Consider the following 24,530-nt stretch of genomic DNA (forward strand, 5'->3'; position numbering starts at 1 on the left):
CATCCTGCTAGGTTATTTCCTGTGCTAGTTTGAAAACATCATTGTTTTATCTTATATGCTAATTTTGTGATTTTTCTGCTATAAAGAAATGTCTGATACTGCCAATAAATGGCTCTGCTAGTTGTCCTTCTAGTATCCCCACCTGTATGTGTATTTCATTTCTCTCTTGAGGTAAACTAATCCCCCTGTTGGTCAGGGGTGGGGTGGGAGTAGGGCTATTAAATTAATAACATTTATTTGGGAGCCAGAATGGCATGGTAGAAAGAGCACAAGACCTGATTTTGATTGCCATGTCTGACACTAATGGTTTGATCCTGGGAATATAATTTCCCCTGCTTTAGGTTCTGTTTCCTTCCCTGACAAATAGGGGTTGGATTGTGTTTTTTGCCAAGGTCCCTATTGGCTCTGAGATTCTATGATTCTGAGTGTCTACTATGTAATGGATGGTATGGAGAAAACTAAGAGATACAGTTTCTTTGAGGAGATGGAACAAAGATAACTAATGATGGACTTCCTATTAGTGTCTTTCACCCCCCCCCCCCAAAATGGCTGTTCCACATTACTCTGTCTTGGACTATATTCTAGCTTCATATCCTTTTTTTGGTGTTTTTGGAGCCACAGGTTCAGTTATCATTTCATTGCAGATGACCTTGAAATCTGAATACATAGGTCAAACCTCTCTCTCTCTCTCTCTCTCTCTCTCTCTCTCTCTCTCTCTCTCTCCCCTAGAATTCCAGTCCCTCTTTGGTCAAACTCAGTAAATCAAAATGGAAGTTATTATCTTCTCTTTGCTTCCAAATATGTCTTTACTCCAAAGTTTGCAATTTCTGATGAGATACCACTATATTGCCCTTCACTCTTCCTTCTCTCCCTGATCTCCAATATTTAATTCTGTCTCCATAATATTCCTCATATTCACTCATACCACCACTCCTCTAATTCAAGCCCTTTGGTGTGATATATTACATTAGACTCCTATTTGGTCTCCAAGTCTTTATTATCTCCTTTTTATTCCATTCTCTGCACAGCTGCCAAAAAATTTTTCATAATTTCATTCACCCATTAACTCCAGGCCTTTTATTCAATACTTTTTTTGTTGGTGTGTCTTGAAACCATGAGTTGGGCCAGTGGACAATTGGCCAGGACACCTTGCAGGCAAACAGGACTGATAAGCCAAACTAGCTGCTCTGGAAATTTCCATTTTTGGATCTTTGCTAACATTTCTTGTTAGGCAAAACCTTTCATGTTCCCTGCCCTCCAGTCCCCATTCCTACTAATTGTTAGAGCACCTTTTCCTCCAGAAATTTCCCAGTTACTCATAAGAACAGATAAATTCTACATTATATATAGAATTCTATTCACATTCCCAAAAACATGTTATCTTTATTATATTAAACTCTTTCTACTCTCACCCTTTGACTTAGGGCTCCCTGACATCTTCTCCCCACCTATCCCAAGGGAAAAAACCCTAAAAACAAAACAAAATAAAAAACCTCAAAGGGAAAGCAAAAACAGAGCTTGAAGAGACAAGATCCCTTATTTGCCTTGGACACCTACCCCTCCATTTCCCTGTGCCTTGTTCTATCCACCTGCTGCAGTCTAGTTCCTTTCCCACCCCCCACCCCCACCCCTCAGTTTTGACCAGCCCTGCAAGTGGCTGGCTGCCCACCTGCTCATTGTGGTCCTGTTCTCACTTCTCTATCCTTGATGTCCACATGACCTTGAACTATGTGTTGGCCCCCTCCCTTCATAGGTGAGTGGTCCCTTTCCTGCCTCCATGCCTCCCTCCTATTCTCCCTTCCCCTCATTCCAAATTCCCATTGCTCCTTTTACAGTAGAGGTCTGCTAAAAGGTCCTCTTTAATAAAGCAAAAACTGTTTATATACATACTATATCTTGTAGAAGATAAGGATCTTGAAACAGAGAATATAGGTTGTCTTTGTATGATCAACACATGATGCCTTGCACTTAAGTATATGCAGAATTAGAGGACAGAACTGGATAAAGACTCAGTAAGAGGTAGAGATACTGGGGCAGTAGGAACTCAGAGAAGCAAGTTTTTGGTAAAGTTGATTGATCTGGTCAGGGATGAATTTTCAGGGGAAGAAAAGTTTGAGTTGGATTTCAAAGAAAGCCAATCAACAAACATTTGTTAAGCCAGGTTCTGCTAAATAGTGGGGATGCAGAGAAAGGTATTGTAACAATAATTTAGGGTTAGAATAAAATGACAGAAATATGTTAGATATTGTAAGAAATAAGCACCTTAAAAAAACTCAGAACTACCATTAGTGAAACAAAGAGGATTCTTTTATTGAAATGTCCTTAAGAACTGGTGTCCAAAATAGAAACGGACACATGTGACACATGAAATCATGGTCTTTTATCTCCTGCCTAGAAACACAAGTTCCCTCCCAAGTTTCCAGTTGTCTGGGTATTGTCAAAGTCAAAGGCCTATCTGAATGTTGAGTTCCCCTGTCCACCAGGGGTATTAATTCAGCTCAGGAGAGAAAAAAAAAAACATGCATACACTCAGGTGGGGATGCTAGCAGGACAACTAGCAGTCATCGACAATTCTTTATAGTAGAAGACCACAAAAGTAGCATATAAGATAAAACTATGATATTTCTCAAGCTTGCACAGGAAATAATCTGGCTTTTGACAAGCAACTCAGGGTGGAAAACGTTCATGTTTAAAATCCCAAGCATGTAAATTTAAACAAGGAGGTTCTGTAGGAAATCTTTTTCTACCTTCAGTACTTCCTACAAATAGAACTCCTAGCATTTCTAAGGTCCTAAATGCTTCCAGGCTACAAATATTTTGGATGAGTTGAATGATTAGTTTTACTTAATTCAATATATGGTTCAACAGTACACTTTTTGCAAAAACATATAGGTGTCATACTATTTAAGTCAGAAAAAAATATACCTAACTTCTCAGTATCTCTTCTTTGATATTTCCAACAGTAACTTTGTTTTATCCCAAATAATTTGCAGCTTCCCCTTATCAAAACAACTTCAGTCATATTTTTCTCTCATAGTATGGTTTTGAATAGAAGTCCAATATTCAGTTCCTTTTGCGGTCCCCAAATTGTTCATGATTAATGTAAACATCACAAATTATCCTTTAAGTCCATGTTGTGCTTTCATCTTGCGTGGTCTGTCCTTCCTTCTCCTCTTATGCATTCTCTTTCGATTTCTGAAGTATAAGTTATTCATTTTCTGTATTATTTGATCCATCTGGTCTGCACGGTCTGATGTTCCTTTCTGGCATCCAGACAATTTCTCCATCTGGGGACAAAACAAAAGCATACCTTTGACCCCAGGTTGTCCTTTCCATTGTCCATCTTTTGTATCCTTCCACATTATTCTGTGATATTCTTAGGGGAATTTGTTGTGTTATCTATGATAATTTTTGTAACCAAAGTGTTTTTCAGTCAGGGTTTTATTCTTATCATCCAAAGTCAAATAATTATTTTTTAGGTTTTTGTAAGGTAAATCAAACCAAATCTGGAGGCCTTAACTCCTGATGCATATATTCCTCTCATTTTTCCCCCCTACAAAACAAAAACTTTCCTTTCTGCAGTTTCTAACTGAAACACAGTTAATATCAGAATAGAATTTTCAGTTTCCATTCTTTATTCTGAAATCAAACCCTTAGATATTAAGTGAGAACTCACCAAACCAGTACTATTTCATGATGCTAGTATTCAGTCTATCTCTGACATGAATAATTTCAAATCTGGGTTCCATTTTCCCAGAAAGTTTACATTACTTATTTTTAAAAAATTATTTTACATATACATGTACACACATTATATCATATTTATATAGACAATTCTCAAAAGAATAAAGACTGTATTGAGATTTTAAGGGCTCTGACCTAGCCCTCCTAAATATCAAGAAAAGTCCAGTGATTTCTTCTCAGTTCTCCAGGCCATGGAGACTAGAGAAGAGATGCTGACAGAAGCAATACATAGACCTCTGCTTTAAAACATTATTATTATCATTATCATTATTATGATTATTATTATTACTTTAATAATGATAATTAAGACCAGTCAGAAAATAATTTAAGAACCAATAATAATTTTCTTTAGGTATCTAATATGTATATTAAAATTTTAAATAGTCAACCAGTAAACAAAACTCTGTCAGTCAATCAGATCAGAACTTAAAAAAAAAGGTAGGAAGAGAAAAATAGCGATTTTCCTCCTCTAACAACAACATGATTTTCAGGAAAATTTGTGGCACTAAACCATGAGTTTTTGGAAAAGAAAAAGATCTAATTTGAAAAGGAAGACTGAAGAGGAAAGTTGGCCAAATAAGAATACAGAGACACTATTGCTAGACACATTTTTTTTTATTTAAAGAAAGGAAAATGAGAAGGATGCTTGTTAAAAGCTATTCTGTGAAGTGCTCAGTCCAATGGCCTCTTGCCAATTTTACTGACCACACTCATCATTTCCAGGAACATGAGGAAAAGGGTTTAGAGGGTATTTATTTCTCTGGTACCCCTTTTAAGAGAGATCAGCATTCTATATCAATTGAAGAACAAAGAAATTTATTCTACCTTTCCAGGTAGTTTAGTCCTTAAATACTGCACCAGCCTTGACTCTCCCTGGTAGCTTTTACTCCTGTGAATCTGGGCAGAGTTTGCATCTCAGCTTTTGGCCTAGGTCTTAACTCCGACTAGTCCTATACACAGCTGACAGAGGCTCTCACAACTGCTAAGGGGATGACTATGCTGTAAGTGATAGTTTGAACTTCACAATGGCAACTTGCTCTCTGTGGCTATTTTGTCCAATACTCAGGTGCCCATGACTGTGGTTCAGCATTTTTTTTTAATGTTTGCAAGGCAATGGGGTTAAGTGGCTTGCTCCAGGCCACATAGCTAGGTAATTATTAAGTGTCTGAGGTCAAATTTGAACTCAGGTACTCCTGACTCCAGGGCCGGTGCTCTATCCACTGCGCCACCTAGCCGCCCAGAGGAAAGTTTTAAAACTTCATAAAAGCTATGTAGAAGAACTTTTTCTTTCTTTCTTTCTTGCTATCCAAAATTTTGCACTGTTTCTTCCAATGACCTTGTTCCTTGCAATAATGACAAATTCATTACTTTTTTCTCAAACTGGCTTGTGGTAGCAGCTGTATTTTGGATGGTAAGTCTTAGCTGCTTGACCTGCATTGTATACACCTTATCTTTCTTTGTTCTCAACTTTCTTTTCTCCTGGAGGTTTTCCTCTACCTGAGCTGCTGAGGTCTGTTCTAGCAGAGCATCTATGAACTGGGGATGCTTTGCCATTCTGACTGGACAGTTTTAATTTTTTTGTGACAGAGATATTCAACCATTTGTTAATTGTTAACAAAGTAAGAGAGAAACTTGAGTCTATCCTCCTCCTTCCTGATCTTGCTTTAAAACAGAATTTGCCTCTGCTAAACAATCAAAAAGCTAGAAATACTGTCTCATTTTGTCTTTGCATAACATTTTTGATTTTTGAAAAATCCACTGGTCAGGGAAAAAGTAAGTGGGATAGCTTCTGTTAAAGCATCTCTCAAAGTTTTTGCATTTATATATGGCCTATGCTAATCTGCATAAGCTACCCAAACTGTTTCCTTAAACTCCTCAAAAATGGTTTGTATTTTTGTTTTTCTGACCCAATTCTTGACTTCATCCTTTCCAACTAAAGTTATGATTAACTGGAAAATTTCTGAGATCCTAGGGTGATAGGATTGCAGAGTAACTTTAAATTGATCATTCAAGCTAGTGGATCTTGTTGGGGGTCAGGGAAATCTTTTTTTAAAGTCTGCAATTCACTTCTGTTCCCATGGCTTGAATTTATATTGTAGGACAGTATAAAGCTTAATAGCAGATGTAACCCATCCTTCTCCATCTGTAGTTGGAATGGTCTGAGGCATGTTCTATTTACCACTTTAAAAAGAAATATCTCAACAGGATCTGGATTTGGGATCTTTTCTGGAAATGGGATAACCTCATTAGAAACAGGAATTTTGGAGAAAGAGGAAAAGGAGACTGAATGGAAGGATGGGGAGCAGGTGCCATTTAAGGAGTAGAAAAACAGTAAAGGTTAGGGGGGAAAAGGAGCAATGTTCTGCTTCAGAGAAACTTAGAGTAGTAATGATTACACCCTCAAAGGGCAAATTCTATGGGAAAAGGTGCAGGAGTGGGTATTTCTAGAGGATATTGAGACCAGCCTGGTTGGAGTAGAGGCTTTTTGTTGAGTTTAGTTTGACTGGGCAAAAATCTGGAGGACTTTGAGAGCCAACTAAACAATTGATTATTCTACAAGTAGAGGAGACATTTAAATGTTTTCAGCATGAAAGTGACATGAATAATGAAATATTTTAGGATGATTCATTTTTTAAAAAATTTATTAAATAGACATTTGCAGACTATTTTCCCCTAAAACACCAATTCATAGAACAATTGTTTTCCACATTTCTTCTCAGTTGACCTGACGGATAACCTTCCTTATGGCAGATAACTGTCCTTCTAGAGTCATATTTCCAACTTTTTTTTGAGTTCCAAATTCTCCTCCACTCTGTCCTCCCCCACCCATTATGAAGGCATGAAATATGATATCAATTATATATGTGAAATCATATAAAGACATTTCCATATTAGCCATGTTGCACAAAAAAGCAAATAAAATGAAGTGAAAAAAATAGGTTTCACTCTGCATTTAGACTCCATCAATCCTGTTTGGAGGTGGATAGCATTTGTCCTTTGAAATTGCCTTGGATCATTGTATTAATTGGAGTAGCTAAGTCTTTCACAGTTGATCATTGTATTGTCTTCTGATTCTGCTCACTTCACTTTACATTAATTCATATCTTCCCAAGTTTTTCTGAAACCATCTTGCTTGTCATTTCTTATAGCACAGTAGTATGCCCTCACAATATATTAATATTGCAACTTGTTCAATCATTCTCCAATTGATGAACAACTCCCCAATTTCTATTTTTTTGCCATCATAAAAGAGCTACTATAATTTTTTTTGCACATATAGGTCCTTTTCCTTTTTTTAAAATTTATTTTTATTAAAGATATTATTTTAGATTTACAATTTCCCCCCAATCTTACCCCCCCCCCCACGGAAAGCAATCTGTCAGTCTTTACTTTGTTTCCATGTTGCACCTTGATCCAAATTGGATGTTATGAGAGAGAAATCATAGGTCCTTTTTCCTTTTTCTAAAAAAATCTCTTTTGGAATACAGAACTGGTAGTGGAATTGGTGGGTCAAAGTTTTATAGCATTGGTCTATTTTAGGAAGTAAAGAAGGCAACAGAAGCTGACAAAATCCAGAATGGTTGGATCATTTCATAACTCCATTAACAATGCATTAGTGCCCCAATTTTTCCACTTCCACACTAGCATTTGTCATTTCCTTTTCTTTTATGTTAGTCAATCTGATAAGTACATGGTATTATTTTAATCAGTTATTTTAAATTATATTTCTCAAATCAATACTGATTTGACATATTTTTATGTGATTATATGACTAGATAACTTTGTTCTATTCTGAAAACTACCTATTCATATCCTTTGACCATTTATCAGTTGGGGAATAACTTGTATTCTTACAAATTCGACTCAGTTCACTTTGTGTTTAAGAAATGAGGTCTTTCAGATAAATTTGCTGCAAAATTCCCACCCCCACCAATTTCCTATTTTCCTTCTAATCTTGGCTAAACATATTTTATTTATGTCAACCCTTTTTATTTTTGTATAATCAGAAATGATTCATTTTATGTCCCATGATCCTGACTATTGTTTGATCATAAACTCTTCCCCTAGCCACAGATCTGACAGTTAAAATTTTCCATGCTCCCATAATTTGCTATTGTTATGCCTAAATCATATGCCTATTTTATCCTTCTCTTGATATTCAATGTGAATATTGATCTATTCCTGATTTCTGCCAAACTACTTTCCAGTTTTCCAAGAAATCTGTCCAATAATTCTTGCCCCCAAAGTTTGGACCTTTGGATTTATCAAACACTAGATGGTCATTAACCTACTGTGTATTATATACCTAATCCATTCCTCTGGTCCACTGCTCTATTTCTTAACCAGTACCAGATTATTTGGATGATGACCTCTTTATAATACCATTTGAGAACAGGTGCTGTTAGAATTTCACTTTTTTTCATTGATTCACTTGACATTTATTGACATTTTGTTCTTCCAGATGAATTTTCTTATTATTTTTTCTAACTTTAAAATAATTTTTTTTGTGTTATTGTTTTTTAGAGCTAGTTCTGAGAATCTGTAAGTCTTGGGTGTTTCCAAGGGGGTATGATTCAAGATGGAGTATGGTCACTGTTCTTCTGGCCTATGCTCTGGTCTTGGCCAGGAAGGGACCTTGTTCCTTTGTGACTGAGAGAACTATTACTTCTTTCTGCATTGGAATGAAGTCCTGGGCTCCTGCTTCCTTGTGAGCAACCACAAGAACTGTTCTCCTCCTTAAAACAGTGACAAGGATCCTTTAGAGGTGTAAATACTAGAGTCTTTTTTTGCCCAGGGAACTGCAACCCAGACTTGCTCATATGGCAATAAAACATCCTACATGTAGTGCCAGCAAAGGGTTCTCTGTAATTTTTCTGACAAGTTGTCAGATCTTTTTATTATGTGGGCTGAAAGCTCCCGAAACTGCTGTTACCACCACTGATGCAGCTGCCTCTAAGAGCTGCTGGGACCTGAGCTGCAATCTGATCAGTCTCTACCTGGTATCATAGACCTCTCCTGATCACCTCTTACCTTTGATTGGCTTTGCCACTCCAGAATTCAAATTGAGACATTATTTTTAAAGTTGTTTGGAGGGGCATGTTGGGAGAGTTCAACTAAGTTATTGCTTATACTTTACAACCATGTTTCCAATTTGATATTATGTCTCTAATTCTAAAGTTCTTTTCAAGTCTGGAATTCTGAGTTTTGTTTTAATTTTAAAAACTGCCTTTTGAATTATGAACTGCTATCTGTCCTTTCATCACCCCCTTTCCCTCTTCCTTCTTTTTTCTCCTCTTCCTCTTCCTACACTTCCTCTTCCTCATTCTCTTCTTCTTCTTCTTCCTTCTTCTCTTTCTCCTCTTCCTCCTTCTCTTTGTCCTTCTTTTCTTCACTGCCTTCTCCTTCTCCTCTTCTTCCTCCTTCTCTTTGTCTTTCCCCCTCCTTTTCCCTTCTACTTCCTTCTCTTCCTCTTCCTCCTCCTGTCCTTTTCTTCCTCTTCCTCCTCCTTCTTTTCCTTATCCTCATCTTCCTCCTTTCACTTTCCTCCTTTTCCTTCTTCTCTCTTCCCTCTTTTCTTCTTTTTATTCACATTAGTTCTCTATCTTCCATTCCATGATGTCTCATTTTTCTTTAGCTGGAAAATGTTATTAGACATATTGTCATTATATAGTATAATTATGCTTGTTTTCTTAGTTACTTGATGAGTACGATGGGGATAATCAATGAAAAAGTGGAGCAAATGATGGAAATACTGGAATCCCAGGCAGATGGACAGACTGAAGTATTCATGGAAGATTTGATATGCTCGACCATTTATGCCATATCTTCTAAGGTAAATAAGGGACTTTTCCAACATCATGTCAATGAGCAAAGAAGTAAAAATCAATTTACCTATTTTTTTTTTGACTTTTATATTTTGGTCAAGGCAACCTGATTTCTCCTTTCCTTTGCCATTAGAAATTTCATTTTAGACTACATTTCATTTCAGAGTACATTTTTTTTTATCACTTTGCTATTTAATAATGAAATCATGTGAAAGAAAAGATTCAGTGCTTTATTTTTTTTTAATTTAAAAATTTTTTTTTATTTATTTCAGGCAATGGAGTTAAGTGACTTGCCCAAGATTACATAGGCAATTATTAAGTGTTTGAGGCAGGATTTGAACTCAGGTCCTCCTCAGGACCTGTGCTCTATCTACTGAGCCACCTAGATGTCCCCAATTCAGTGCTTTAGACTCAAGCCTGCCAGAGATAAACATCTATACATTCAATTATTACTCTAAGAAAATCCAAAAGAACCCAAATTCATCCTGCTTTTGATAATCTCTCTCTTTCTCACCTGAAGCATTTTCAAGTTGTAATTTGTAGTATCCTCATACAAAGTCTAAATTCCATAAAAAGAGTAAGTATAATTACAGAACTCAGGTGAGAGTTTATTTAGTAAACAGTTTTGATTCATCAAATAGAACATGTTCATGTAGGGTGGAGAATTTTCTTTTTTACCCGGTTAAAGTTAAACCGAAGAGATATTTCTATTAACTGAGTTAAAGAATGACTCCTTTCTCTGACTGTAATTATTAATCAATTCAGTAAGAGGTTTTTCCTGGGTTGAACAGCCTTCTCTGTTCACAGATTGGTTATTTTTCATATGAATGCAAAAAAAAGAAGATTTCAGGGCATTGTTTTGGATCTAATTAACTGTTATTGAAAGACTACTAAGGGTTTCTCATTCAGATTAGAAATACAGCTTCAGACTAAAGTATTGTTTCAATGTTATTTTGTAATCTGCAGCCAAGAGAATACATTTGTTGTTCAGTTTTTTTCAGTCATGACTGACTCTCCTTGATCCCATTTTGGAATTTCTCTCGGCAAAGGTATTGGAGTGGTTTGCCATTTCTTTATCCAGCTTATTTGGCAGATGAGGAACTGAGGCATACAGTCTTGTCCAGGATTACATAGTTAGCATCTCAGACAGATCAGTCTTCCTCATTCTAAATCTAGTGCTCTATCCACCTAGATGGGGTATGTCTCCACATTCTCTCTTTTTTGTGCTCAGTACAAACCATTTTGAAACAATCTGTTTATTATTTATAGGATTTCATTATGTACCTGCTAACTGGTAGCAAAGTGCAGTGTTCTAATTGGTTCATTATAATTCTGATGTTTTACTCTAATACAGAAAAAGTAGTGAAATAAATATGAACTCTTCTATTATGTGCTGCATACAATAATAGGATTGAAGTCATCATAGGGCAGGTTATTTGGGGTCCAAAAAGTTATTTAGAGGAGGGTGGAGAGAAAAAGACAATATTAAGCACATGGGAGGAACTAGCCCTTCAGTCATCTAAAGAGTAGCCAGAAGGCTCTTAAGATTAGTAAAACTTTCAAAGTGGTTCAATTTAAAGCCAAATGGAACTTTATAAGTAATAATGTTCTGGGGCAGCTAGGTGGTGAAGTGGATAGAGCACCAGCCCCGGAGTCAGGAGTACCTGAGCTCAAATTCAGCCTCAGACACATAATAATTACCTGGCTGTGTGGCCTTGGGCAAGCCACTTAACCCCATTTGCCTTGCAAAAACCTTAAAAAAAAGAAGTAATAATATTCTGCTAAGTCACAGGCAAAATAGCTTGGTCCTTTGTAGTTTTATCACAAAGTAGGTATTCTAAATCTGTATATTGATTCTTCTAATACAACTCTAGCTCACATCTGGAGAAGGCAGTTGTTATTTTTTATTCCACCAACAAATCTTCTAATTTATTGTAGCTACATCTTCCTCTCAACTATTGTGAGCATGAGAACTACATGGTTGTGATGGTCAGAATATCCACTGTTTTCCTATTCCATACCACAATCTAGCATTATTCTATAATCACTTATAAATACACTTTAGCATGACTCAATGGACTACTCAATCCCATATGCATCCTAGGGGAGTCCATAGATCAGGGCTCAGACTTCCATAAGAGGGCCATAAATGGTGGAAAGGGCAACAAGGGTAATTGCATTCCCAATTTAAGGAGTAAATCCAGGGCCATTGATCAGAAGGAATTCCTGAACCTTTGTAGACTTACAGGCTAAAATTCATGCCATGAAATCTTAAACCTTAGAGCATACTCTATCCCATTCTAGACTGATGTAGATTTAAGGGATTTAAGAGATTGGATAAAACAAAACAAAAAATTACATCTTTAGTTTTACTAAATTATGGCATTTTCTGCAATAATGATTTTTTAAAAAGACACCTTATTTTGAGAAGGGGAAGAAAGAAAGGAAGTGAAGAGAGCTAGAAAAAAATTTTATCTAAAATGATATTGCCATTGAGCTTATAGCATATGAGGAATTGAATCACCTACAAGGGGACTAACACTAGAATGAGTTTCATGTTCTCAATGGGAATGAACAGGGTAAGAATAATCAGTTGAAGTTTCATGGATTCGATTATAGATCACTGAAGAAAAAGGAATATTTCTTTGCATTTAGTAGAAAAATTCCCATCTGTTGCCTTGTCAACTTCACCAGACCCCTTGAAATCTATCCATTGACCCTCTGAGAGTCTGTGCTATCTAATGAGTTAACTCAGAACACTGATTAGCTCCCAAATATCATGACTCCTTAGAGAAGTAAGCAAGATTCAATTGGATACTTTCAGAATAGAAAGTTGGAAATTCTTTTTCCAACTTTGAAAGTTGAAAGTTGGAAAATTGAAAGTTGGAAAGTTGGAAAGTTTTCCAACACTGCAATCTCAACCAAGAAAAGAGGTCCCTAGTTTGTACAATTAAAAAAAGATGCTGTATTTATGAACCCAGTGGGATCAGCACCAGGTGGATTTTGAAAATCTCTACTTCATTTCTTTCCTAGGCAATGATATGAAGACATTGCTCTTTTTATTAATGAATGAGAATCTAATAAGCTGACACATGAGATAGAGTGTGTTCTAATGTCTAGGATTGCTTGAAATGAATGTTAATCTGTCAGGAATTCCTTCTGAGTTATGGTCTTGAAGTTATGGCTGAAGTTGGAAGTGCAATCAGCCCTATTGCCTCTTACAACACTTGCTAATTCATGGATTCTGACATGTGAACTCTGGGGAGGATGAATATAGGATTGAGACATGTCTCTAACATAGAATGGCATCTCTCTGAGCCCTAGAGGCAGGAAGGGTTCCTTTTAGGATTATGTCCTATATAGTTTCCTTATAACAGAATTCTGTCTTATCCAGGGCAACATTAAACTTAATTTTCTTACCCTTAATGAAGATCTCAGTCTAAGATGTAAACATTTCCTGTAGACCTTCTAAAAAGTCATGAATCTGTAAGATCATCAGCAGTTATTCAATCATTACTTCATTAAGTTATATATTCTTATAATGAATTAAGTGAAAATAAATCTTTTTAGATCATCTAGCACAATTCCACCATTTTACAGATGCAGCTCTGAGAATCACAGAGGGTTAACTCAGCCAAGATTACAAAATAGTTCTCTTGACTCTCAGTTCAAGGCACTTTCCTTTTCATGTTGATCTCATAGCTTCCCATCCAAAAATGATTTGATTAATAACATTTTGCTTCTTTTTCTCTGCAGGCATTTTTTGGAATGGAGTCAAACTCTTTGGTTGATATACAGAAGTCATTTCTTATTATAATAAGAGATATCATGGAAGGCATCAATCTGAGCTCTGAGCCCTTTTCAAAGGTATTAATTTAACCTTCTTGCATAAATATCCTATTAGAGTCAGCACTGATTTTAAGGCAGAGAATATTGATGTGGGAGGAAGCTTAGAACCATAGAACATAGAGTAGATAGCTGGAAAGGACCTTAGAAATCATTTAGACCCATATTCTCATTTTAAAGACGAAATTGATATCAAGGGAAGGGAAATAATCTATTGAGTGAATGGATGCTCTAATATCCACTCTCCCAGTTCCCAGACTATTTCTCTTTTTAGCACATCAGAGTATCTTCTGGGCAAGAAAAATTGTTCTGAGTAGTTGATCAATCCATTTTTTATAGAATGAATATAAGAAGCATTTGACTAACAAGTCTTCTTAATCCCTTGAAGATTACTATTTAATGGAGGGATCATCTCTATAGATAGGAATTGCTTAACAGCAAAACACTCAGGGTAACTAGGTGGTGCAGTGGATAGAGCACTGACCCTGGAGTCAGGAGGACCTGAGTTCCTTAGGGTTTTTTTTTTGTGTGTGTGTAAGGCAAATGGGGTTAAGTGGCTTGCCCAAGGTCACACAGCTAGGTCATTATTAAGTGTCTGAGACCGGATTTGAACCCAGGTACTCCTGACTCCAAGGCTGGTGCTTTATCCACTACGCCACCTAGCCACCCCAGACCTGAGTTCAAATCCAGCCTCAGACACTTAATAATTACCCAGCTGTGTGGCCTTGGGCAAGCCACTTAACCCCACTGCCTTGCCAAAAAAAAAAAAAACACCTAAAAAAACAAACAGTAAAACACTCAAAGTTCTGGATCATGTGGTGGCATGGATTCATTGAACAAGGGGTGGGATGGAAGAGAATAAGGAAGGAAAAGCACAGAGAATAAAAATTCAGGAGTTATAAAATTTGGGGGATTTTTTTTCTACCTGATCTGTGATTTAAAACTAAAACCACTTTCTTAGTGTGTTGGTATCTTGTCTCCTTTTACATTATAGCCTGAAGCACTTCACTCGGGTCAAAATCCTTTCCTTTTTTTTTTTTTAAATAAATTTTTATTTATTTTTCCAATTATATACAATAGTAGTTTCTACCTATCATTTTTCTGTAAGGTTTTGAATTTTACCCTCCATTACCTCCTCCCTGAAGGCAGTCTGATAATCTTTACATTATTTCCATGCTATAAACTGATCAAAATTGAATGTGCTTGAGAGAAAAATCATATCCTTGAGGAAAAAAATAAAATATTAGAGATAGCAAAATTATGTCTTATTAGACAACTTTTTTTTTAAAAATTGAAAGTAATGGTCTTTGATCTTTGTTTAAACTTTGTTTAAACTTCACAATTCTTTCTCTGGATACAGATGGTATTCTCCATTGCAGATACTCCAAAATTGTCCCTGATTATTGCATTGATGGAATAAGCAAGTCCATTAGGGTTGATCATCGCCCCCATGTTGCTGTTAGGGTGTACAATGTTCTTCTGGTTCTGCTCATCTTGCTCAGCATCAGTTCATGCAAGTCTTTCCAGGCTTCTCTGAATTGCCATCCCTCCTGGTTTCTTTTTTCTTTAATTTAAAAAAAATTTTAGAAGTTATTTATTTTGAATTTTACAATTTTTCCCCTAATCTCACTTCCCTCTCCCCATCCCCCACAGAAGGCAGTCTGTTAGTCTTTACATTGTTTCCATGGTATACATTGATATAAGTTGAATGTGATGAAAAAAAAATCATATCCTTAAGGAAGAAAAATAAAGTATAAGAGATAGAAAAATTATATAATAAGATAATTTTTAAAAAATTAAAAATAATAGGGGCGGCTATGTGGCACAGTGGATAGAGCACCGGCCCTGGAGTCAGGAGTACCTGAGTTCAAATCTGGCCTCAGACATTTAATAATTACCTAGCTGTGTGGCCTTGGGCAAGCCACTTAACCCCACTGCCTTGCAAAAAACTAAAAAATAAAAAAAATTAAAGGTAATAGTCTTTGGTCTTTGTTCAAACTCCACAATTCTTTCTCTGGATACAGATGGCATTCTCTATCAAAGATACCCCAGAATTGTATCTGATTGTTGTACTGATGGAATGAGCATGTCCAGGTTGATCATCACCCCCATGTTGCCTTGTTAGTGTGTATAATGTTCCTCTGGTTCTGCTCATCTCACTCAGCATCAGTTCATGCAAATCCTTCCAGGCTTCTCTGAATTTCCATCCCTCCTGGTTTCTAATAGAACAAGAGTGTTCCATAACATACATATACTACAGTTTGTTCAGCCATTCCCCAACTGACGGACATTCACTCGAATCCTTTCCTTTCTTAGCCCTCCAGTGTCACCCGTCTGGCACTCAAAGTCCTTTAAAATTAAGCTTCACTTTTATTTTTCCATTCTCCTTGAATTTTGCTCCTAATTTCCTGACTACTTGTTTAGAATGCTACTGAAGGTATTCCTTCCAAATCATAGATCTCTGAGATTTCTTCCAACACAAAGATTTTTGTCTATGTGTTATGTTTCTAGCAAACTGGACTAATTTCTGTAGTCTGTTCTCAACCTAACTCTCACTTGTTTCTGTGCCTTTTCTTTTCCCTTTTATCTTGCTAGAATCCCTGCTTCCTAACTCCATTCAGTGAAGCCCTAACATTTTCCAAAACCTCAGTTACCATCTCCTTATTCTCTTGTCTTATCACACTTATTTGTGTTTTTGCCTACCTCTACTTCTACCCTCCTTATCATCTATATTAGATTATAAGCTTCTTGAGAATAAGATCTGTTTAATATTTATCTTTGCATTCCCAGGACCTAGCATAGGGCTTTGTACACAGCAAATCCTTAACTTGTATTTATTGAATTATATTGAATTGTCCTCTGAAATAATGAAGCTAAATAAACAACCTGCTAAGTTTTCTCTAGGAAAACGGAAATTGATAAACAGGGCCCAAGAGGGTGTAAGATTTCTGCGCCAGATGGGAAAACAGTGGATCAAGAATAGGCGTGAAGCCATCCAGAATAATCAAGAGTTCCCACCAGATGTCATCACACAGTTACTTAAAGGAACAGGTAGATATATGTGCCTCCATTTTCCTTACAAGAAAGAAAGAAAACTTGGCCTTGAAATTAATTCTATTTTAGGGACTTTGTAAAGAGGCAGAAATGGTGCTCAAAGTCAACATTACTGTTATTACTTTAGTATTTCAATTCATTCATATGCCTATCTGTAAGGTTTATGTCCTTCACATATACAAGTTCAACATATCCAAATCTTTCTTATGCACAACTCTTATTTGTAATCTGTTAAAACTCTTCCAAAGAAGATCTGCCCTTTGGGATGAAAGTCTTTTACCATTTCATTGCGACTGAAAGCTCAGTCATTATTTCTATGTGAACAGCTTACCTCCTTATCTGATCCCATGTTTCCTAGCAATGTTTTTTATGTTACTTCCTACAAGTAACTTATTGCTTATAATGAAATACAGATTACTTGCACTGACCATATGTCTCTCCATTGCCCTTTTGGTTACTTTCAATTTTTATCACTTTCTTGAAATGACTTTTTTCATTTTATTATTTAGCAAGAATTGCATTAATCTTTGTTTAACCAATAAATCCCAAACATATAAAATAATATAACAAACTGTGATTTTGTTTTAAAATATATGACCAGGCAACAGAAGGGAATTTTTCTACTCATTGTAGAATAGATCAAACCCTTGAAATTCATGAACCTTCAGTTGATGTTCTTGCCCTGTTCATTCTCAATGAAGATCTGAAGCAGATTTTTTGTTTTGATCTCCCTATATTCTGTTAACTGCAATCCATTGCAATCAAATTTTGTCTTTGACTGCCTCCCTGCCTTCCTTTCCTTCTTTAAAAAGGAAGAGGAGGGTGGTGGCTAGGTGGCACAGTGGATAGAGCCTTGGAGTCAGGAGGACCTGAGTTTAAATCCGACCTCAAACACTTAATAATTACTAGTTGTGTGGCCTTGGGCAAGTCACTTAACCCCATTGCCTTACAAAAAAAAGAAAAGAAAAGAAAAAAGGAAGAGGAGGAAGAGGTTGAGAGAAGTTCATCACTAGTTTGGTGATGATTCTTCCAGCTACAGCAATTCTCAGACCATTTATTGACATATAGGGGATTGCAATCTTTATTGGTAAAGAAGATATTCATATCAAAAACATCATAGATCCTTGAAATTTTCAAGTAGATCAATGAATAAAAAAGACATGAGCAAATTACTATAGGATTTCTAAGGAGGAAGAGAAAACTTTGGACTGGGAATGGAACTTAAGGAAGTTTCATGATTCGTGACACTGGACCTTGCCTTTGAAGGATGAGTAGAATGTCAATAAACAGCAAGATGGGAAATACTGTTTTAGACAGAGGCAGTATCTCAAACAAAGTTGTAATTGCTTGAATATGTCAAGCAGCAATTTTTTTTGCTAAGGTTTAATTTTTATTATTTACACTAATTAACAATCACTTCTGTTCTCTCTCTCTCTCTCTCTCTCTCTCTCTCTCGCTCATTGAACATATCAAGATGAAAAATTAGACCCTAGAAACAAATATGAATAGTCAAACAAAGCAAATTCTTGTATTTATCATGTACTAAAACATATTATTCTCCATCTTGATTGTTTATCTATCTATCAGAAGTTGGAGGGCATATATCAGTCCTTTGAAATTATGGTTGGTCATTGCACTGATCAGAGTTCTCCAGACTTATAAAGCTGTTTTTCAGTATAATGTTATTATATAAATTGTTCTGATTTAAGGCAATGATCATCTTTTCCTTGTCTTTTGCAGCTGAAGAAGGGCCAGATGATGAGTTTCTGGTGGATAATTTTCTCACTTTTCTCTTTGCTGGTTTGTAATCTCTTAATGGCTTGGAGTAATTTTTAGTATATGTGCTGCTGAAGCGAGCACTTGGAGTAATTTTTAAAAATAAGGAAAATCTGTCATTTTTAGTCCCCCTGCCCTTAGGATAATTTTTCTCTTTATCTCTATAAGAATTGGGTAAAGTTCTGTTTCAGACAGACTAATGTGAGTCCCTGTTTTCTAGTTTGTATGTCATTTCCCACATAAAATGTGAATGCTAAAAAAGAACAGAAGGTAGAGCCCTAAAAAAAAAAAAAAACTAGAATGGACCTTAGAATCTTAGACCGAAGAATGTTGAATCCAGAAAGCATAATAGCATTCTACAAATGGCTCATCCTAGACCTCATAGTGAATTATTGGCAGAGCTGAGACTCAAACTCAGGTGTCCTAACTCAGTCCATTATTTCCTAGTATATACAGATCAAGATATCAGGTAATGAAAACAATAAATCACTTTCCATTTTACTTTTCTAATATGGATGAGCTTTCCTAAGTTAGGTTCCACCTAGCAGGAATTTTTGGTAATTGAGACAGAAACTGAGTTAAACCTGAGATTTATGGTGAGAACCAAATTAATAATATAAGTAAACTTTCAGGATCATGACACTTTGATTATCATAGTAGTTATAAGACCTGATTAATATCTAGCTTATTTTATATACATGACCTCATTTAAATAGCATGGTAAACTTTAAGTAGGGCAAATATCACCAATACCATTTTACTAATGAGGAAACAGACATAGTTTAAAATACTTTCCCATGGCTGCACCACCAATAACTCTTGAGCAGTGAATCAGATGTTAGGAGATATAGACTCTAGTCTTGGCTTAGCTATGACTAGTTGTGTGTTCTTCAGTGTCATTTCTCTTTGTGCCTTACAGTTTCCTCTGTAAAATCAATCAATCAGTAAACATTTATTAAAAATCTACTATGTGTTTGAGCTGAGGCAAAGGATACAAAAAGAGTCAAAAGACAGTCCCTGCCCTCAAGGAGCTTACAATCTAATGGAAGATATTTTTAAAAAAGCCATATACAAGGGTGGCTAGTTAGCGCAGTGGATAAAGCACCGGCCCTGGAGTCAGGAGTACCTGGGTTCAAATCCAGCCTCAGACACTTAATAATTACCTAGCTGTGTGGCCTTGGGCGAGCCACTTAACCCCGTTTGCCTTGCAAAAACCTAAAAAAAAAAGCCATATACAGAACAAAGGGGAAATAAGAGACTTGAGGAAGATTTCCTGTGGAAGGTAGGATTTAAGTTAGGACTTAAAGGAAATCAGGGAGGTGAGTAGGCCAGAGAGAAATGATGATTTTGGATGAACTGACCTCTCAACTCTCTCCTGTGAATCTATGATAACAGAACTATTCCATGATTTAGTGATTCTAGGAGCCTTTCCTATTCTGATAGACTATGGTTTTTGTGATCTAAATGCAATATTTAAAGTTGCAGTATTCTAGGTTTAGTGATAAGATTTGTTTAGCTCTGAAATTCATTTAATTCATTCAACAAGAATTTATTAAATGTCTGCTTTGTGGTGGTGAACGAGGGAGATAATTCAGTAGGTAAGTTAGACCTAGTCCTTGTATTAATAGTGCTTACATGTAATATGTTTCAGAGACTCTAATTCTTCAATAACTTCTGACAGTATGTGGGAGATGTTCAGTCAGGTGTTGCAGGGGATAGACCATTGTATCTCAAGACAGAAAGTGTTGAGTCAAGTTCCACCATTTTGACTGTGTGACCCTGGTCAAGTCACATAACTGCCCTCAACCTCAGTATCCTGATATTTAAAATAGGGATTTTCATGAGGATCAAACAAGACAATATTTGTAAGTCCTTTGCAAACATAATGCATTATATTAACTCAATCTCTTTTTACTTTCACCACTGTTGTTTTTGCTGCAGGAGTTGAAACCACTTGCACTCAGATATTATTTACATTATTGGAACTGCGACAACATCCAAAAATAGTAGAACAGTAAGTTGTTGACCTTTGAGTTTAGTGTCTCTTGAGGATTAGCTACCAAGGATATTAATTTATTTTCCAGGACCTCCTAGGCAAAGATACTAGCATAAGTTTATATGAAGTATAGACTCCAATGCCTAATTGGTTGAACTGTTGAAATTAATACCAAGTGACTCTTGATGGGGCAGCTAGGTGGCACAGTAGATGGAGTGCCAGGCCTGGGAATCAGGAGGACCTGAGTTCAAATCCAGTCTCAGACACATATTAGTTGTGTGACTCTGGGCAAATCACTTAAACTTGTGTGCCTCTGTAAAATAAGCTGGAGAATGAAATACAAAACTAGTATCTTTTCCGAGAAAACTCCAAATGGAGTCATGAGGAGTCTGGGCTTGACTGAAATGACTGAATAATAGCTCTTGATGAGAAAGTGAAAATGGTGCATCATAAAATGAATATGGAAGAGTAGCTGAATTAGACCAAGTACCCACAGAAATGGTCCATTCACAAGGTCACATGAATTTGAACTCACTTTGGGGGGGGTCAGTTTTAAACAAGGGGCAGATACCACCAAAAAGTCAGGGATAGATTAGATTGAACTTTTTCCAGAATGGGATAGGATAGGGGTTTGGGAGAAAGGGTTATAGCAGGTAATTGGCAACAGGAAAGTCTCCTTTTATACAACCTAGATTCAGATTCTGCTTTTCTGAGGGCTTACTCTGTGGGTATTTAATCATTCTTAACCTCAGTTTCCAATAAGAGGATTGGACTAGGTGGTGTCTTAGGTTTCCATCAGGTCTAAATCTATGATTTCTGCTTCCCAACACAGCCCTTTCCATTTTCAGATAGCTCTGATTATTAGGGAGAGTTTTCTTAAATGGAGTTGAAATCTACTTCCTTGTAAGTCTACTCATTTCCCTGCCCCCCCTCCCTCCACCCCACTGGTCCTACTTCTGCTCCCTGTGACCTAGGACAACAAGTCAGTCCCTCTTCCTTATAACTTATAATTTAGTTTCTTAATACATCCATAACTTCATCAATATGGGCCCTTCCTTTAATAGTATAGCCTGCAAAGCTGTGCATACTTTCTCATTGCAGCAAGTTCTTGTTCATATCCTCCCATAAGTCCTCCCTAAAGAATTTAGTCAACATTCTAGAGACCTTCCTCTAGATAGTTCATTGCATATTAATTCCAGTACTCAGTTTATCATCTATTATCTGTTGCTTTCCCTAAATGATTGGTATATTTCCTTATGATATCTTTCCTATATGACATATTTTCTCCTGTGTCTTGTGCCTAAGCATGATTAATAATGTGCTATAGGGTCCACTTGCCTTCACCATACATCCCATGATTACCTTTTAGGTTATGCATAATTTTGGTTCTTCACAGTGTTTTCATGACTGAACTATAAAATATCATTATCAGAACATTGGAAGTAAAAGATAGATTTTTGAGTTTTAATATCAGCTAGGAATTATTCAAGTTCCAGGTTTTTCTGGAAGCATCCTGCTCATCATTTCTTTTAGCACAATAGAATTCCATAACAATTACCTACCGTAATTTGTTCAACCATTCCCCAAGTGATAAGTATTCCTTCAATTTCCAATTATTTCCCACAACAAAAAGAGCTGCTGTAAATATTTTTGTACATATAGAAACTTTACCATCTTTATTGAGGAATTTTTAAAGATAGTTTTAAAATTTTTTGATGGTTTTTTCTTTTTTATCACTTACTTTCTCCCTTCTCTTTTTTCCCCACTCTGATACCAACATTGCAGAATTGGAAGGGGGGCTAAACAATATTGAAGGCCATTTGGTGGTTTTTTTCCCTTCTGGGGGGGTTTACAATAGCCAACTTTAAAATGTTGTTGATATTTACTTTTATAATATTGTAGCTTAAAAGCGTGAAAGGACCTCAGGAACTCTATTTTGTTGATGGAGAAACTAGATCCAAAGTTTACTCACAGGTAGGGAGTGCCAGAGATAAAATTTGAACTCAGGACCTCTAATTCCAGAGCCAATGACCTTTTCAACCCTAATTCCTTTTGTGACTAACCCCAATTCCAAGGGTATTATGCTTCCCTCTTGCACAGTAGATAGCACTGGACCTGGAATCAGGAAGACCCGAATTCAAATCTAACCTCAGGCACTTACTGGCAGTGTAATCAGGGACAAGTCCACTTAGCCTCTGTTTGCCTCAGTTTCTTCAACTATAAAATGTGAATAATAATAATAATAGCACCTACCTCCCAGAGGATCAAATAAAATAATTGTAAAGTGTTTAGGACATAGTAAATCCTATATAAATATTAACTATATGTTATATTATTTAATATAATTTAATGTATAAATATTAGTTATTGTTATTTAATATTTTCTGGCATAGAGATATTAGTCAAAGACTTTTCAGATTGGTAGAACCTGAGAGAAATCGGTCCACATAGTCTTTGAGAACTCAAAGTCACCCCAGTCTAAGATGAAGCACCAAAGTGATATTTTTGCACACAATAACTTTCCTTTAGGCTAAACAGCTACAACTCCTTTTATCAGCATCTAAGACAAGAATCTGAATCCCTACCAGAGGAGTGAACAGGATAGTTAGAAAACTGAATATCATGTCATAAGAGAAGTAGACTTAGAGAATCTTCAAGAGGGGAAGGACCCCAGAGGCCATCAGGCCCTGCACATCTTGAACAGGAAACACCATCCATAACCTCCTTGGTAGTATTTGAATCTAATTGAATGTGGAAGAACTTCTTGGAAAACAGTTTCAAATTCTCCTTTCTGATTTCTCTAATAGGCTTCATGCTGAGGTAGATGAAGTTATTGGTTCCAAAAAGTACATTGAATATCAAGACCTTGGAAAGTTGCAGTATCTCTCACAGGTATGCTTACAGTGATGAAAAAACAAACAAACAAAACACCTAAATTTGGGAATTGTACTTATGACTGAGCTAGAATGTAAAGGCTTTTGCCTTGACTTGAGACCTTAGCTGATGAGAGTATTCTTGGCATTCTCAAGTATGCTAGAAGTTCACTAATCATAGAGCCCACATGCTTCATCGGATACAATACACTAAACTCAGCAAACCCTTTTTGGAACCTTGTTTAAACACAGAGTAATAACTAGGGTAATGGCAATCAGGGCTTTCTCCCTTAATGCAAAAACTTAGAAGGTACTTTGGACATTTTTATTTCTTCAAGAGGTTAGAAATGACTGATGGATCAGACAGGTAGCCAATATCTATTTCCTCTTTCTGACAGTCCTTTATCATTCTTGCAACATGACCTCCTTCATCCATGTTATGACTATCCCTTTTCTCTTTTGAAGGAACTGAGTTAACATTCTCAATAGTTCCATAGTCATTATACCCTTCCTCTTGGGCAGGATGCTCTACCTTTCTTCTCTGCCCCAACCTACTACTATATATCTTCCAGGGTTGAGAGAAATAATTGCTGCCATATCAGTCCCTGCTGCCTCCATTCGCTACATTTTTTTATTCAATTAAATTTTTTCAATTAATCAAAATTTTCTTTCTCTCCCTCCCTCCTCTGCCTTATCCTAATCGAAAAAATAAAGAAAAATAAAACCCTTTATAATATATATGTATGTATATATAGTAAAGCAAAAAAGTCCCACATTGACTATGTAAAAAAATAGGTGTCTCTGAGTCCATCACCTAGCTGTCAGAAGGTAACAAGTTTCTTCATGAATGAGTCCTCTGGAATTGTGATAGGTCATTGTGTTAATCAGAGTTCTTAAGTCTTTCAAAGTGTTTTTTATAATATTCTTATTGTATAAATTATTCTGATCACTACTCTGTTCATTAATTCTTATGAGTCTTCTTGAGTTTCTCTGAAACCATCCCTTTCATAATTTCTTATAGAACAATAATATTCTATCACATTCATATGCCATAATTTATCAAGGCATTCCACTCTATTTCCATTTCTTTGCCACTACAAAAAAATGTTACATACACACATATATACACATATGTTTAATATATGACTCCTTTTCCTTTTCCTTGTTTTCTTTATCACTGAATTATGCACAGTTAGTAATCTTTTGGGCATTGCATAAAATAGGTTTCCAGAATTGGTATATCCATTCTTAATCCCCCCCCAAATTCCTCCTTCTGAGTAAGAAATGGAGTTGCAAGACAGATTCTTAGAGGCTAGGTCTCATTTACCCTATTGAGACTAGCCCCAGTGGAGTAGACTTGGCCATACTGCATCACTAGGTCAGGTTCCACATTTGTAAAATGAGAGGACTGGATGA

General features: G+C 36.3%; 1 protein-coding gene across 1 annotated transcript in view; it reads left to right on the forward strand.

Annotated features, from left to right (window-relative positions):
* CYP46A1 (cytochrome P450 family 46 subfamily A member 1) overlaps positions 1 to 24,530 on the forward strand; it is a 57,118-nt gene that overhangs the window by 19,525 nt on the left and 13,063 nt on the right. The window contains exons 6-11 of the mRNA XM_074230890.1: positions 9,439 to 9,577; positions 13,326 to 13,436; positions 16,310 to 16,466; positions 18,210 to 18,269; positions 20,187 to 20,259; positions 23,049 to 23,133. Coding sequence (XP_074086991.1) covers positions 9,439 to 9,577; positions 13,326 to 13,436; positions 16,310 to 16,466; positions 18,210 to 18,269; positions 20,187 to 20,259; positions 23,049 to 23,133 — 625 coding nt within the window. The remainder of the gene's footprint in view (positions 1 to 9,438; positions 9,578 to 13,325; positions 13,437 to 16,309; positions 16,467 to 18,209; positions 18,270 to 20,186; positions 20,260 to 23,048; positions 23,134 to 24,530) is intronic.

Source organism: Macrotis lagotis, chromosome 1 (genome assembly GCF_037893015.1).
Source record: "Macrotis lagotis isolate mMagLag1 chromosome 1, bilby.v1.9.chrom.fasta, whole genome shotgun sequence".
NCBI classification, from domain to species: Eukaryota; Metazoa; Chordata; class Mammalia; order Peramelemorphia; family Peramelidae; genus Macrotis; species Macrotis lagotis.